A 15,832-nucleotide genomic window follows, 5' to 3' on the forward strand; every position below is an offset into this window, starting at 1 on the left:
ACAATAGACAATCAGTATTTTGCAATATGTCTTAAAGACAGGAGAAATTTATAACTCTTTTCTCTGATGGGGAAATGATATAATTTCTCTTAAACTAGAAATTTTACTGTTAAAATGTGCCTTAGTATACAATACAAATTTTTACTGAGACAGATTTTTGGAGCTTATATTTCTTGTAAATATATATGATTTCACTGCTTATTTTCTTTTGCTAGATCAGAGTGGATGATCATATCATCAGAACAGAACAAGGCCTTCTACTGCGTAGTCTACAGCGGAAGGATTCAGGCAATTACCTCTGTCATGCGGTGGAACACGGATTCATGCAAACTCTTCTTAAAGTGACCCTAGAAGTCATTGACACAGAGCATTTGGAAGAACTTCTTCATAAAGATGATGATGGAGATGGGTCTAAGACCAAAGAAACATCCAACAGCATGACGCCTAGCCAGAAGGTCTGGTACAGAGACTTCATGCAGCTCATCAACCATCCCAACCTGAACACAATGGATGAGTTCTGTGAACAAGTTTGGAAAAGGGACCGAAAACAGCGTAGGCAAAGGCCGGGACATACCCAAGGGAACAGTAACAAATGGAAGCACTTACAGGAAAATAAGAAAGGCAGAAACAGGAGGACCCACGAATTTGAGAGGGCACCCAGGAGTGTCTGAGCTGCATTACCTCTAGAAACCTCAAACAAGTAGAAACTTGCCTAGACAATAACTGGAAAAAATGCAATATACATGAACTTTTTCATGGCATTATGTGGATGTTTACAATGGTGGGAAATGCAACTGAGTTCCACCAATTATAAATTAAGTCCATGAGTATACTAACAGGCATTCTTCCAAGTACCAACACCTATTAATAGGGGTCACATGAACACAGGTGTTCACACTCGTGACTTAATGTTTCCTATGAGATTTCACTATACTACAGGTTTCACTTTTTTCTTTGCCTGAGAAATAAAAATGTGATTTGCCATAGTGCCATCTAAAGAATAAAAATGGCATCAGCAAAGCCATTTTATTGAACTAGAAGTTTAAGATAAACTGCATGGATTTACTAAGCTGATGAATATTCCAAAACATTGTTGGATTAAAGGATATCTTTTGGCCACCAACACTCATGTTTATGTGTACTGGAGGAGTAAAATGATACTGAATGAAATGGTCTGTGGAAATAAAAGCAAAAAACATAAACCATTCATCATCCAGAAGAAAAATGAAATACACTGATCTACTACTGATGTCTTTCTTCCAGCTTTGATCTAAAGATGTATTTTATTAAAACTATAATTTAAATGTACCATGACAAATATGCAGAAAAAATTAGCTCTTTTCTAAGCTAGAGTAAGTTTTTGTCTTACAGTTATTGTGGTATATAGTTTTTGTTTTTAAAAAAACTCCAGTTGTGTGCTGCTTTTTAAAAACGTTTTCAGTTTTGCAAGAAGAATAACCAATATTGTCCTAAAGCATATATACATCATTAACAACTAATTCCTAACATCTGAATATAAAGTATGCTTTATTTCTCTGAGGAATTAAGAAAATAGCACCTCCCTTTCTTCAAATATTACCTAAATTAATTAGAAACTGCATAAATATTCTTAGAAAAACAGAACATTTATCTGGAAAGAAAAAAAAAGAAATCAATTTGCAAATGCATTTTGTTGTACCTAATGAATCAACAAAGAGAAAAAGGATTGTATATTTCATAAAAATAGTAAGCATTGGTTTAATTTAATGTTAATAGAAAATGTCTTAATTCTTCACTTGAATCCTTGTCTGGTATTTGAGATATAAAAACTTTCTTGACTCTATTAGGATTTTTATCTGTGTCACTTAATTTTTTTGAGAAGAGGGAAATCAAGTATATTCAGAACAGCATCCTAAAAGCAAATTTCCCAGCTCTGTTCACATTTTTATCACCTGTTTCTTATCTCACCTTAAGACAATTATCTGTCTAAAGAACTCATGATTCCTTTCAAGTCAGTGGGAGTGACTTTTATACAAACTATTTTCCAGGACACAACCCACCCTTAAAACATGTCAAGCTCTTTGTTTTCTGCAACAACTTATAAAATAAGATAATTATTAATTAAGGGCTTGCCTGCTTCATTGTCTTAAGATAAAGATGTAAAAAACCTTCAGCATTGCAATGCAGTTTCTTTTGTGCTGCACTCATCTTTCCAAGAATTTCTCTTTGGGTCCTTCATCCTGCTCAGAAATGCAAAGGAAACATGTTATTGCTAATTAATGAAAGCAGCATTGACATTCTGACTATAGCTGTCTTGGGATTCTAAATAACTCAGAATTAATTTCTCACTCAGACTACAGTGAATTTTCAAAAAATCCTATCAACTGAAATGTTTCACAGATGAAAGAAAGCTCATGTTTCAGTTTTAATGATTACTTTGAATAAATAATTGTTTGACATTTGTTTCAAATGGAAGCCTAGAAGTACCCTATATTCAATTTTAGGCTCTGTTGATTAATACAGTGTTACTTTTAGAAGTGCATCCTCAAATGGTAGCTGAATTTTAAATTATTTGAAGAACAGACTCCTATAGAGAAAAAAAAAAAAAACTGTTTGAGATGTAAATCAAAGAACAAAGAGTGCTCCAAAAATAGGTCATTTAAAATTTTTTCATAGAGTATCTTAACTGTACTGCAATTCAGTATTGCATTTTATTCTAAATTTGCAGCTGAAACACATTTATTGGCAATAACAAAAGTATCTTATTTCTTATTAGTCCTCAAAAATAAAAGATTTGAAAGGATAGAGATTATGTAACTTTAGGGTTGCCTTCTAATATCTGAATGCATTTTGTTCAGCACTATGAAATACCCATAGAAAGAAAGTCTAGATTTCAGTTAAAAGAAACAAACAAATCCACCAGCATGTCTTAATAAATCATCAGGTATACATTTTTGAAGAAAATTATAGATGTAACTTACAGGTAAATAACTCTTATTCCAGTCTTAATCTTCTGCCAGTGTGAATGGGGCAATTTGCACAAAAAATAATCAATATCACATTTATTCAGTTTTAATAGACTTCGGCTCATGCTGGTATCATCAGAGTTGAAAGTTTTTTAAGAGACTCATGTGACCTTGAATAGATTATGACAACAGTCTTAAAATAGGAAAAAGTACATAACAGAAGAGAAATTATGGCCCACTTGAAATCAAATGTAAAATGTAAATGCATGTACATGCACACTTAATGCTACTTTTTATGTATTATTTAGTGATTTTCAATGGTATGTGTTTAATATTTTTGCTACCTACACATTAGGGAAAAGAGATGTAAATAATTTTGAAAATAAGAGGAAGGACAGTGTAAAATGCAACTTTTTGTAGGTACTCCATTTCAGTGTGTTCAACATCATTCTAAAATGCAAGATTTTCCCACATAGGTGACAAAGTGGCTCATGTGCTATTTAAGGGAAGAAGCTGTGTGCCCATTCAATAAGCATGTTTTTTGCCAGGTAGTAAATATGTTCCATATCTGTATTTATCATTGGATTTCAGATGGGAACTAGAAAACTGGAGAGAAAAATGTAATGAAACTGCTGCTGTAAATTACTCCTGTTAGCATGTATTCAGTTGCTAAATACACATTTCTTCAAAATATTTGAATTCAGATGTCTTTACTATTCCGTGTAGCATACAGTGTCAAGGAACATAAGAGTAGAAAAGGTTGAGAACCAGAGTCAAGTTGCTAGCATATTTTTTTATTGTAGTCATCTGTAAGCTGAACTCTATACTTCTGGTGATAAATGTGAATGTTATGCCTTTAAATTGAATATTGTTATTTTATGCCATACTTATAAAGCAAATATGGGGAGGAAATTCTATAGTGTGTCATTGTCATAGTCAGTTTCATTCAAGATCTACAAAGATGCCTGAAAATTATTATTGAAATTGCCTATCCTGAAGGTCATAAGTAAGCATTTTATTAATTTATTAATATGGAGTGATTAGTATAACATTTTGAAATCTTTGTTTTAAGAATTTGTTTTTAAACAAAATTTTCTTTCACTTTAATGGAATCTGTCCAGTTTCATGGCTTCAAATACACACTTAACAAATAGGATTCAAAATTAATGTAACAGTGTATTAGAGATAAAAGAGCCTAATGCCAAAGACATACATGCTTTATATTTTAACTTTGTAATAATTATAAAGTCAGTGTTAATATTTGCAAAATACATATTTCCATCAATAAGAAAGCATTTTTCAAAACTCTGCAGAACCTCTGTTTTACTTCTAATAGTTTATATACTAATTAATTAAATGAACATACTTTTTAAAGTTAAAATACTAAGAGGACCTATACATGAAAGAGAGAATGAGCCCATGGAAATGTTGCCTCATATACTACGGTCATTTTCACAGTCACCCTGACCAAAGAAGACAGCTTGGTTTTCATTTCAAACGTGCAAGCACACATAGACAACAGAGGCAGAGCACCAAATCAAATTAAACCAATAATAATAATATTTTTGAATATAAACAAATCAGTCTTTTAGACATTTTGTTCTTTAGAAACAGATTCCTACCCATTGTATTAAATTCTACTCATAAGTCTTACTACCTGCAATGTGCTAGGCACTGGTAGATAATGAGGATACTAACATGAATAAGGCATAGACTCAAGAGCTCACAGTGAAATAAAGAAAATGGATTGTAATATGACTTGGCATCATCTTACCTGGCCAATTTTCTGATCCTCCCATCCCTAGATTGAACTAACCATCTTCTCTGCACTAAATCTGTGCCTTGGATATAATTTTCACTATCACACTTATCACAAAAATGTAATTTCTTTATTTACAGCCCAGTCTCTTTTCTAGACTGTGAGTGAGCTCCTTGAGGGCAAGGTTTGTATCTAATTTATTTCTGTACCCAGTGCCTAGCATGATGACTGGCACAAGAAAGGAACTCTTCAGATTGTTGCAGAAAAGAACCATGTTACACTGTGATAAGTGCCAAGAGCAAACTCAAAATAAAAGTGCCATGGGAATGTCCAGGCTGTCCAGTTTTCCCAGCACCACTTGCTGAAGAGGCTTTTTTCTCCTTTGTATATTCTTGCCTCCTTTGTTGTGGATTACTTGACCAAGGTGTATAGGTTTATGACTGGACTTTTTATTCTGCTCCATTGATATATATACCAGTTTTTGTGCCAGGATCATGCTGTTTTGATTACTGTAGCTTTGTAGTATTGTCTGAAGTCTGAGACGGTTATGCCTCCAGCTTTTTTTTTTTAATCCCCTCAGGAATGCTTTTGTAATTCTAGGCCTTTTGTGGTTTTATATAAGTCTTAGGATTATTTGTTGTAGTTCTCTAAAATATATCATGGATAATTTGATAGGGATTGCATTAAATCTGTAGATTGCTTTGGGTAGTATGCTCATTTTAACAATTTGAATTCTTCCAAGAGCATGGGATATCTTTCCATTTGTTTGAATCACCATTTGTTTGTTTCAGTTTCTTTTATGAGTGTTTTTAAAGTTCTCAAAATATGGGTCTTTCACCTACTTGGTTTAGGTTTTTTCCTAGGTGTTTTATTTATTTATTTTTTGACCTGAATTTTAAATGGGATTGTTTTACTTTTTCTTTTTGATATTTAATTGTAAGTGTAAAAAAAATGCAGCAGATTTCTGTATATTAATCTTGTATCCTACTACCTTGCTAAATTCATTTATTATTTCTATGTTTTTGCATAGTCTTTAGGATTTACTATATAGTGTGCCATTCAACTGCATATAATGAAAACTTGAACCCCTTCCTTTCCAATTTGGATGCCTTTTATTTGTTTTTCTAGAACACTCCCTCATAACATATCCAAAAATAAACTCAGAATGTGAAGGCCTAAATATAAGACATGACACCAAAAAACTGCATAAGAGAACATAGGCAGAACATACTGTGACATATATCATAGCAATATTTGCTTAGATCAATGCGAAAGAATTAAAAAATAAATGGGACCTAACCAAATTAAATAGGTTTTGCACAGCAAAGACCATCAGCAAAATGAAAAAAATATATATATGGAATGGAAGAAAATGTTTGTGAACAACTAAGAAAGGTTTGATAGCCAAAATATGAATATAGCTCATACAACTCAATATTTAAAGAACAAAACATCCCAGTCAATAGGCAGAAGTTCAAAATAGACATTTCCTGAAAGAAGGATACAGATAGCCAACAGGTACATGAAAAGATGCTCAACACCACTAATTATTAGAGAAATACAAATCAAAACCACCTCATACCGGTCTGAATGGCTATCATCAAAAAGTCTACAAATAAATACTAGAGAGCATGTGGGGGAAAGGGAACCCTCCTACACTATTGGTGCAAATGAAGATTGCTACAGCCACTGTGGAGAATGTATGGAAATTCCTTAAGAAAACTAAAAATAACGTTGCCATATGATGCAGCAATCCAACACCTTGTCATATATCCAAAAAAGATGAAAACTCTAATTCAAAAAGATCCATGCTCCTCAGTGTTCATAACAGCACTATCTGCAATAGCAAGGACATGGAACCAGCCCAAGTGCCTATCAACAGATGATTGGTTTAAGAACATATAGCATATATATATATATATATATATATATATATATATATATACATAATGCAATATTAGCCATAAAAAGGGAAAAAAATACCATTTACGGTAATGGATGGATCTAGAGAGTATCATACTAAGTAAAGTAAATCAGAGAAAGACAAACGTTGTATCACTTATATGTGGAATCTCATAATACAAATGAATTTATTTATAAACCAGAAACAGACTCACAGACATAGGAAACAAACTTACGGTTACTAAAGGGTAAAGGGAGAGGGACAGAAAGACAAATTTGAGTATGGGATTAACAGATACACACTATACAAAAATAGAAAAGCAACATGGATTTACTGTATAGCACTGAAAACTATGTTAATAATGTATAATGGAAAAGAATCTGAAATATATAAAACTGAATCACTTTACTGTGTATCTGAAAACTAAGACAATATTGTAAATCAACTATACTTCAGTTTTTTAAAAAAATGCTATGAAATCAGAGAGGAGTCAAGAATTTGGTGGGAGATATCACAGAAAGCTTTAGAAAAGAAGTGACCCATACACTATGTAATGAAATATGACAGATTTGTCCAAATGAAGTAAAAGAAGGCATTCTGAGAAGACAGAATAAGGAGAAAGGAAGAAAGGTATGAAAACACTTTTGAGAACAAGCATCCCAAATGAGAAGAGCATGGACTTCATAAAGAAAAGTTAAATGCCCCCTCTCTTATGAGTCAAAATGGTGCATTTGTTTGGTTTTTACTGTATTTTGATTAATTGCACTCTCTTTGCAGCCCATATTCTCATCACTGGTACATAATGTCATTCACTCTGCTTGAGTATGCCCTGTGCACCCTTTGCCCTCCCTGTCTTTTCTCTAAATGTTAACCTCTTTGATATTTACTCAGCTGGAGTCACAGCACTGGGAAGTATTCCCACAGTTCAGTTCAGTTCAGTCGCTCAGTCGTGTCCGACTCTCTGCGACCCCGTGAATCACAGCACGCCAGGCCTCCCTGTCCATCACCAACTCCCGGAGTTCACTCAAACTGTGGCTAAGATCAAGTGTAGTATCAAGTGTAGTATTCCCACAATCACTTTCAAATTAATCTTTATGCCATAATCTCTTTGCTGGTTCAAGTGACCACAGGTCAGCTGGAATTTGGAATTCCACAGATGAATAGCTGAGAGAAGATGGCTTCTTCAGGTTAGTCCCACTCCTCTTGTATTTTACCTACCTTCAGCATTATCTCACCCATGTAGCACTAGACAGCCAGGTCATGAGTTCCAACACTGCCTAGCAAGATGACTCACAAACAAGACTTCGCCAAAGGTAGCACTGAAATAAGCAGCATGTGTTTGTTCAGTGGATGCCCTAGATGGAGTCCGTTACAGCTAAACAATAACACAAGTGAAGTTAGCACATACAGTTGACAGGCAAAGACTCCCATTTTCTGTTCTTAAATGAAAATTTTTTTTAAAAAAGTGAGAGCCACATCTTGAGTCTGTCAACTCCATATCACCATTATAATGTCAAATTTTCTCTCCTATAACAAAAATATATATATATCTTATTTCTCTTAACCTAAACATTATACTTGTAGATGCAGTATTTACTTATACAGTACCTAAGCAAAAGGTTTCATAAATGTGTTCAAATCATCACAGTTTGGGTGATTTTGAAGTTTTAACTTCCATTTTCTCTGTAAACCTCACTGAAGCATTAGATCTCAAGTAAATATGTTTTTTAAAAAAATCCATGTTATTTGTGTAGCCCAATTCTTGAAGTTTCGATTGTTTGGTTGATAATAAGTCCAGAGAGGCTTAAACTTTTTCAGCAAAGTTTTGTGTCTGAAAATCAAATAGCTTTTCCACTTTACAATTTATTTACTACAATTTTTAGTGGGTTTGCACCTTTGAATTTCAAAATAAAGAATGAATTTTGTTAGTCCTCAAATATTCTTATTTGAATTAAATCAGTGGTAAATATCAAGAAATTAATACATATCGCCATGTACCATTTAATAAATCCTACTTGAATTTAGATACTGACTGAAAATGATTCATCTATACTGTATTGTTGGCATGTACCAATTTCAGAAAAAAAAATGTTCATTTCCTTCTTTGTATTACTTTTGATTCTAAAGTATATATTTGTTGAAATTAACTTTTACTATTTTGGTTTAAGAGGCAGTTTAAATTTATTACCTAGTGAATAGTATACAGCATGATAAATAAAATCTGGCATCTATATGAAAAAGTGTACTGTTAAAAAGTATATTGAATTCTTAACATTATAAAATCTGTTCACTCAGAAAAGCATAAGTAAATTCTCATCCCAAGATTATTACATTTTGACCTAATCTATAGTCTAGTCACTAACTTTAGAAACATGCCATTATTAAGACTTCTCCTTTAATTTCTTCATAGGTTTAAAATATAAAAAAACAAAATCACATATTCTGGATTACAAAATCCATAATACATTCATAAAAATAAGATATCCTATTCCCTTTGGAGATTGGAATGTAACTTGCAATTATTCCTATACTGGTCTCTTTTGAAGCTCCTCTTAGACATTGGACAGTTTATTAAAATTGTTTAATATCAGGTGGCTCTGTATTCACTATTGAGAAGTAATATTCTTGAACTTCTTTGAAGGAAATGCTTATATATTTTATAAAATTATCTGACTGATATCAGTACATAATAAACCTAAGAAGAAATTTTATGATATATTGCATTATATTGTATTTAATATTTTAATTTTAAATAAAATCAATATAAGCAAAGTATAAAAGCAATAATAAAGCCTTACTAAAGCTACTTCTTGACAATAGCAATATTATATTTTTATATCACTTTATAATGATCCAGGTATTTTTGTGATCTCATTTGACCCTCTTTATATGAAGTAGGGCAATTTTATTATTGTAACTTTGTAGGAAAGAAAAGTAATAAGTGATTTGTCTTAGATCTTACATTTAGACTTATTAATCAATAATTTAGGTCTAATGTTGAAACATTAACCTTTTAAACCCCAGATTACAATCTTGTTATTTTATCTAATTAGAACAGAAACTTTTATCACCACATTTCATCATATAGTAAAAAAAAAGTCTATTAAACTTTTAATAAATTACCACTCCAAAAGTGTTATTTTGTTTCAGTCTTCTAAAAATAATGTACATTCGAAGAAATAACTTATTGACTTGGGTACTTGATAAGATATTAACGTGAAAGATGAAAGGTCCAATGAAAAGTTCATCAGTCTTCAGTTATAAAATACTTAATGTCTATACTTTCTCAAAGAAAAAAATATTGGTTACTTCATGACTTGTTCTTAAACAATTGAAGCAAAAAAGAAAACTTTTATACTAAATGAGCTTTTTTCACATATTTAACTATGTGACAGAAATAATAAAAATATTTTGGAATAATAAATGCATTTTAAAGTCTGTGTTTATAAATGAAAATTATTTTTTTAGAAAATACTTTAATTTTTAATAACAATTTGAAGTGTATACTTTTGTGTGAAATAATATCCTTACAAATTTAACATATCAAGGACAGCATTCCATGAGCAAACTTTAAAAATATACAGCATTTTCATAAAAATACATAGTGAAAAAACTTTATACTTCTTATTGAATTGCTACTTTCTAATATGTCATGATTATCAGTGCCTTATGTCAATAAATGGCAGAAGAAATTCTATACAGATTCCCATTCTTCAACAATAGTAATTATAAACATTCTATGTACATACATTCAACTTAAATATATATAGTTTTTGAAATAAATTATGTTTTTACTGGACATATATGCCTAGATAATATAACTTTAAAACTTTAAAGAATATGATAGAAAATTTCAAGAATCCTAAATTGTATGAATGATATATTTTGTTGAAATCCTAAATTTTTCAATATGTCACTTGGTTTTAAAATTCTCCAGTCCCACCCATTAAATGAGTGTCTCAATGGAAATGAACTCTAGCAGACACCAGCTTCCTTAGGAAATATGCATCAAGATACGTTAACTTCCAATTAAATATGGTACCCCAGAATGTCAGATTTGTTCTTAGTATTCACTAGGTTGTCTGAACCATTTTGAAAATGGTTATTTCAAAATCCAAGATTAAGTATTAAATGTAGATTAAATTTGTCAATTCCATGTGGATGTCTTTCATCTCCACTTGTATTATTGTGTCACTTCTGTTGTACCATATGGTATCTCACAGTTGTGTGTTTTGAAAACTGGGTCAATACAGTAATGTTTTAAAACAGTATTTCTATATAATTATGAGCCTGTGGTCTCAGAAAAAATTATCCTTGAGTGAATAAAAGCATTCTTATTGCCTCATACACTTCCAAAATATAAGCTGAAATCAAAACTTCAAAACAAACAAAACCTCATTGTGTTTTGAAGAACTTGCCATCTTCTTATTGTTTGTTTAGTCCTTTAAAAATTAAATACTAATTTCCCTGATTCTCTTCCATCTTCTGCAGTTTCTGTCGCATCTTTCCTACCAGTTAGCAATCCATTTTAAAAAATTCAGTATCCTCTAAAGAAGATGTGGTACATATGAACAATGGAATATTACTCAGCCATAAAACAGGACAAAACTGGGTCATTTGTAGAGACATGGATGGACCTAGAGACTGTCACAAAGAGTGAAATAAGTCAGAGAAAAACACATTACCACATATAACTGGAATCAGGAAAACTGGTACAGATGAACCTATTTACAAGGCAGAAATAGAGATACAGATGTAGAGAACAAATATGTGGACACCGAATAGGGGAAGGGGGTGTGATGAATTGTGAGACTGTGATCGACATATATACACTAATGTGTGTGAAATAGATAACAAATGAGAACCTGCTGTATAGCACAGGGAACTCTACTTAATGCTCTGTGGTGACCTAAATGGGGAGGAAATCCAAAAATAAGAGATGTATATATACATACAGCTGTTTCCCTTTGCTGTACAGCAGAAACGAATACAACATTGTAAAGCAACTATACCCCAATTTAAAATTGAAAAAAAAGTCAGTACCCTCACTGATGATCCATCTAACATCTTGATTGCACAGTTAATTGACCTATTTCTCCAATTCACCTTCAGTCATCAAACAGAGACCGGAAGACTTCAATGGCATGTAAAACAAAAATGAGAATAAGGGCATGAGCTGTGGTTAGAGCAAGGAAAGTAGAGCACAGTTTCCAGAAAAGGAAGATATAGGCCTCAGACCATTTATTTTGCATGTGTTGAGTGCATCATAAGTAACAGACACAATATGCTATACGTGGGTATCAAGGAAGAGAAAAAAATGTGTCTCTTATTTTGAGAAACTCACAAAATCAAATGCCAAACACCAGAAGAAAACATATCAAATACCATAGATGGGGTATACTAGTATTAAATCATCATAGTTATAGTAGAACTGGTAGCAGTGATACTGTTTATAACATACTGTTTTTTTTTAACAAAGTACTTTATTTGTATTGCTTTATTTAATTAATACAACAGCTCCACAAACCTTGTTATTTAGTACCTATTTAATCAATAAAGAAACTGGCACACTGGTTAAATAACTGATTAACTATAATTCCTGATAATGTTTCTAGAAACATAAGTAGTTATTGTAATATTATTTAAAAGAATGCTGTACAGAAAAGAAAGAAAAAGTATGTCAACAAATCTTAGAAAATGAAGAAGACAGGATCTGGATCAACTAAGGAAGCAGAGAACACCTTTTTCATAAAGCAAGGTAGTCAATCAATGGGCTTTTTTCTCTATTTCTTCTGATAATGGTGAAAAAATCGTTTTCCTTTTTAAAAAATGAATAAACAAAAGGTTCTTAATTATGTCTGTTGCTGCCCTCAGTCATTCATCCCACCATGTCTTCTCAGTCTCTTGTACCTACAGTTCCTCTCTACCATTCTAAAGCAATAAGTATTAACAAGAATAATTTCCCTCATTTATACTATTCATCAGAGTACTTTTCTACTTGCCTTTTCCCATAAGAATTCTCAAAAGAAATTATAAATATTCCAAATAAAAGATAAATAACTTAGGTGCTTGACATTTATCCTCTTGTAAAACCTCATTAAATGAGAAGATACCAGCAGATTTTTCTTAATTTCCATCTAGGTCAATTTGTAATTTTTAGGGCTACTGTCTGTCTGCCATCATCACCCCAAAGGATGTGTCTCTATAAGTGACTCACCGAGTTGTTCTGTATTAAGTAATCACTTGCACGTGTATAGAGTTTCCAGAGTTAACATTTTCAAGCCTAGAAAGAAGACATTTCTCTATACATTATATCTATCCTCCAGAAAACAAAATAATCCTTTTTTATACAGTCTCAAATAAATCACTTTTGCATTATATGCTTTTGGGTATGAAATCTTCAGACACAGTCTGAGCAATTGCAAGTTCTGGTAAAGAACTTTCAAAAATAGAATTGAACTTGGAAAATATAAAAAATTATATTTCTTTTAGTAAGATATAATTTACAGGAATAAAATATAAGAACAGGCATTTACTCATAGTCTCTAAAGAACACATGAAAAAGACCACTACCATAATTCACACCTAGAAAGATAATAATTTATGCAAAATCACTCCCTTTAAAATGTAGAGATGAAAAGAGACATGACACCTCAAAACCCTGCCAAAATAAGGATAAACACAAGAAATAAACCATATGTGTTGTGGGAGGCAAATCACAAAGAAACTGTTAGGCTAAAATAAGATCAAACTATGACATGATCCAGATGTTCACTAGTATGACGGTCTCAGCAAAATCTGACGGACATCAAGGTCTGGTTGGAAGTGATAAAAATTTCAAAAGTGTGAATAATGATCAGCTTCAATTACTTGGTAATTCTTTTTTAAATACTTGCTTTTTGTCTGAAGTATTATCATCTTTCAGCTGTATCTTGGAAAGTGATAAAATGAAGCATAAAGAGATCAAACAATGATTGCAAGCTTGAAGTAGAATTATTCTATTCATATGAACTCGATACCATTTGAGCTGGTGTCTAGAAAAGACTACTGTATCTATTACACAAGCTAGAAGGAGAAAAAGAATAAGGACTGTACAAAAAGTATTTTATACTGTCCTGATGCTAAAGCTGAAACTCCAATACTTTGGCCACCTCATGAGACGAGTTGACTCACTGGAAAAGACTCTGATGCTGGGAAAGGTTGGGGGCGGGAGGAGAAGGGGACGACGGAGAATGAGATGGCTGGATGGCATCACCGACTCTGTGGACATGAGTTTGAGTGTACTCCGGGAGTTGGTGATGGACAGGGAGGCCTGGCGTGCTGTGATTCATGGGGTCGCGGAGAGTCGGACACGACTGAGCGACTGAACTGAACTGAACTGAACTGAAAGCTGGAGAAGACTCTTGAGAGTCCCTTGGACTGCAAGGAGATCCAACCAGTCCATTCTAAAGGAGATCAATCCTGGGTGTTCATTGGAAGGACTGATGCTAAAGCTGAAACTGCAATACTTTGGCCACCTCATGCGACGAGTTGACTCACTGGAAAAGACTCTGATGCTGGGAAAGGTTGGGGGCGGGAGGAGAAGGGGACGACCGAGAATGAGATGGCTGGATGGCATCACCGACTCTATGGACATGAGTTTGAGTGAACTCCGGGAGTTGGTGATGGACAGGGAGGCCTGGCGTGCTGTGATTCATGGGGTCGCAGAGAGTCGGACACGACTGACCGACTGAACTGAACTGAACTGAACTGAAGTAAAAAGAGCATTAAGTTCAGAACTCAATGGGCAGTATATATATTCATGGTAGTACTGAAGATAATCTTCAGAGAAAACTGAACTAGAGTTTCATACCTTGCGTCTAGGTCTACTAACTGGATACATCTCCAGGCTCTGTGTTCCTCAGTGTTTGTGATCAGTCTTGCTATGTTTAAATGTCTTTTACTGAATACAACACAACTATTCAGCTTTCTTTTATTGACCAGATGATATAACATTTAACATAACATTAAGGGATGGGGTTGGTGATGGACAGGGAGGCCTGGCATGCTGTGATTCATGGGGTCGCAAAGAGTTGGTCACGACTGAGTGACTGAACTGAACTGAAGGGATGGGAAGATACTGCTCAAAAAGAAGAAGTTTTAAGAGCATAGAGGCAGGAAAAAACAGACATTGTGAGAGCATGATGAAAGAATGGAAGCTGGGAAGGCAAGGGAAGAAAGTGCATTGATCTTTAAAGGAAGTAAAAGCCGAAAGGAACACAGATAGCATCTCTTTTATTAACTGTAAGTGCTTGGGTTCCTATGTGCTTCTTCTTTATCCTTATGGAGATCCCTGTCTTACATACTATTGATCTATCTTTAACTTGTCTACTTTGGTCAACCATTTAATTTACTAAGTCCAGTTACTCAGAACCTGTAGTCAACTGTGGACTCTCAATATTGGTATCACCTGGGAGTTTATGAGAACTACAGTTACCCAAGACCCTCCCTAGACCTACTAAATCAGAACTAAAAAGCATGTTAGCTCAATCCCCCAATAATGTTTGAGCAGCAATTCCCTGACTCATTCCTATAGATTTGAATCTCATTTTCTTTCAGGCACACACATTTAGCCAGCCCTTCCTGGTTGATTTCTCAAGATTTCACTGGCCTCCCATTGCTCCATGCAGGATTTTGCCTGTCTGTCCTATGAAGGCTAATCTGCTTCCAGGGTCTATAGGCACCTAGAGGCCTGAGACCAGTCACTAAGATGTCTGGGCCCTTGGATGTCAGGTAAAAATTACTTATCTCATTAGTTTAGAGAAACTGTTGTATATTTCAAGAATGATTGTGATAGAAATTGACAGAAAGTTGTCTTTTAAGTAATATTTGCTCATCAATGATAATAGGCTAAGCTGAAGGTGGGAGATTCTTAGAAGATAATTCTACTATTCAGATGTTTTAAAGTTTTGTTTCCTGTGTTTAGTTTTGGGGTGTTTCTGTATAAAAAAAAATACAGAAAAGTTCAGCTGTATAAGTAGCTTTATCTAGTTTTTGAATAATATTCTTATGAGAAGGAGCATAGCACAATACGAGAATATATTTTATCAACAATATTGTCACCTCATCTCCTTAGATTTCCTGGGATAATGAAATTACAGATTTTCCTGAAGGATCTCAACATTAGGCTTCCTAAAATTTAGCAGCAGTATGAATGACTGCATTTCTCAACCACTTTTTTTCTAG

The 15,832-nt window shown here is 33.4% G+C and overlaps 1 protein-coding gene across 2 annotated transcripts in view; it reads left to right on the forward strand.

Annotated features, from left to right (window-relative positions):
• Nucleotides 1-9,968, forward strand: part of SEMA3A (semaphorin 3A) — a 267,472-nt gene extending 257,504 nt beyond the window's left edge. For both annotated transcript variants that reach the window (XM_088833878.1, XM_055420630.2), the window contains one exon: nt 216-9,968. In XM_088833878.1, the coding sequence (XP_088690004.1) occupies nt 216-671 (456 nt within the window). In that variant the 3' untranslated portion in view covers nt 672-9,968. The remainder of the gene's footprint in view (nt 1-215) is intronic.
• The last annotated feature ends 5,864 nt before the right edge of the window (nt 9,969-15,832 follow it).

Source organism: Moschus berezovskii, chromosome 3 (assembly GCF_049115385.1).
Source record: "Moschus berezovskii isolate FMDL1 chromosome 3, NW_MosBer_1.0, whole genome shotgun sequence".
Taxonomy (NCBI): domain Eukaryota; kingdom Metazoa; phylum Chordata; class Mammalia; order Artiodactyla; family Moschidae; genus Moschus; species Moschus berezovskii.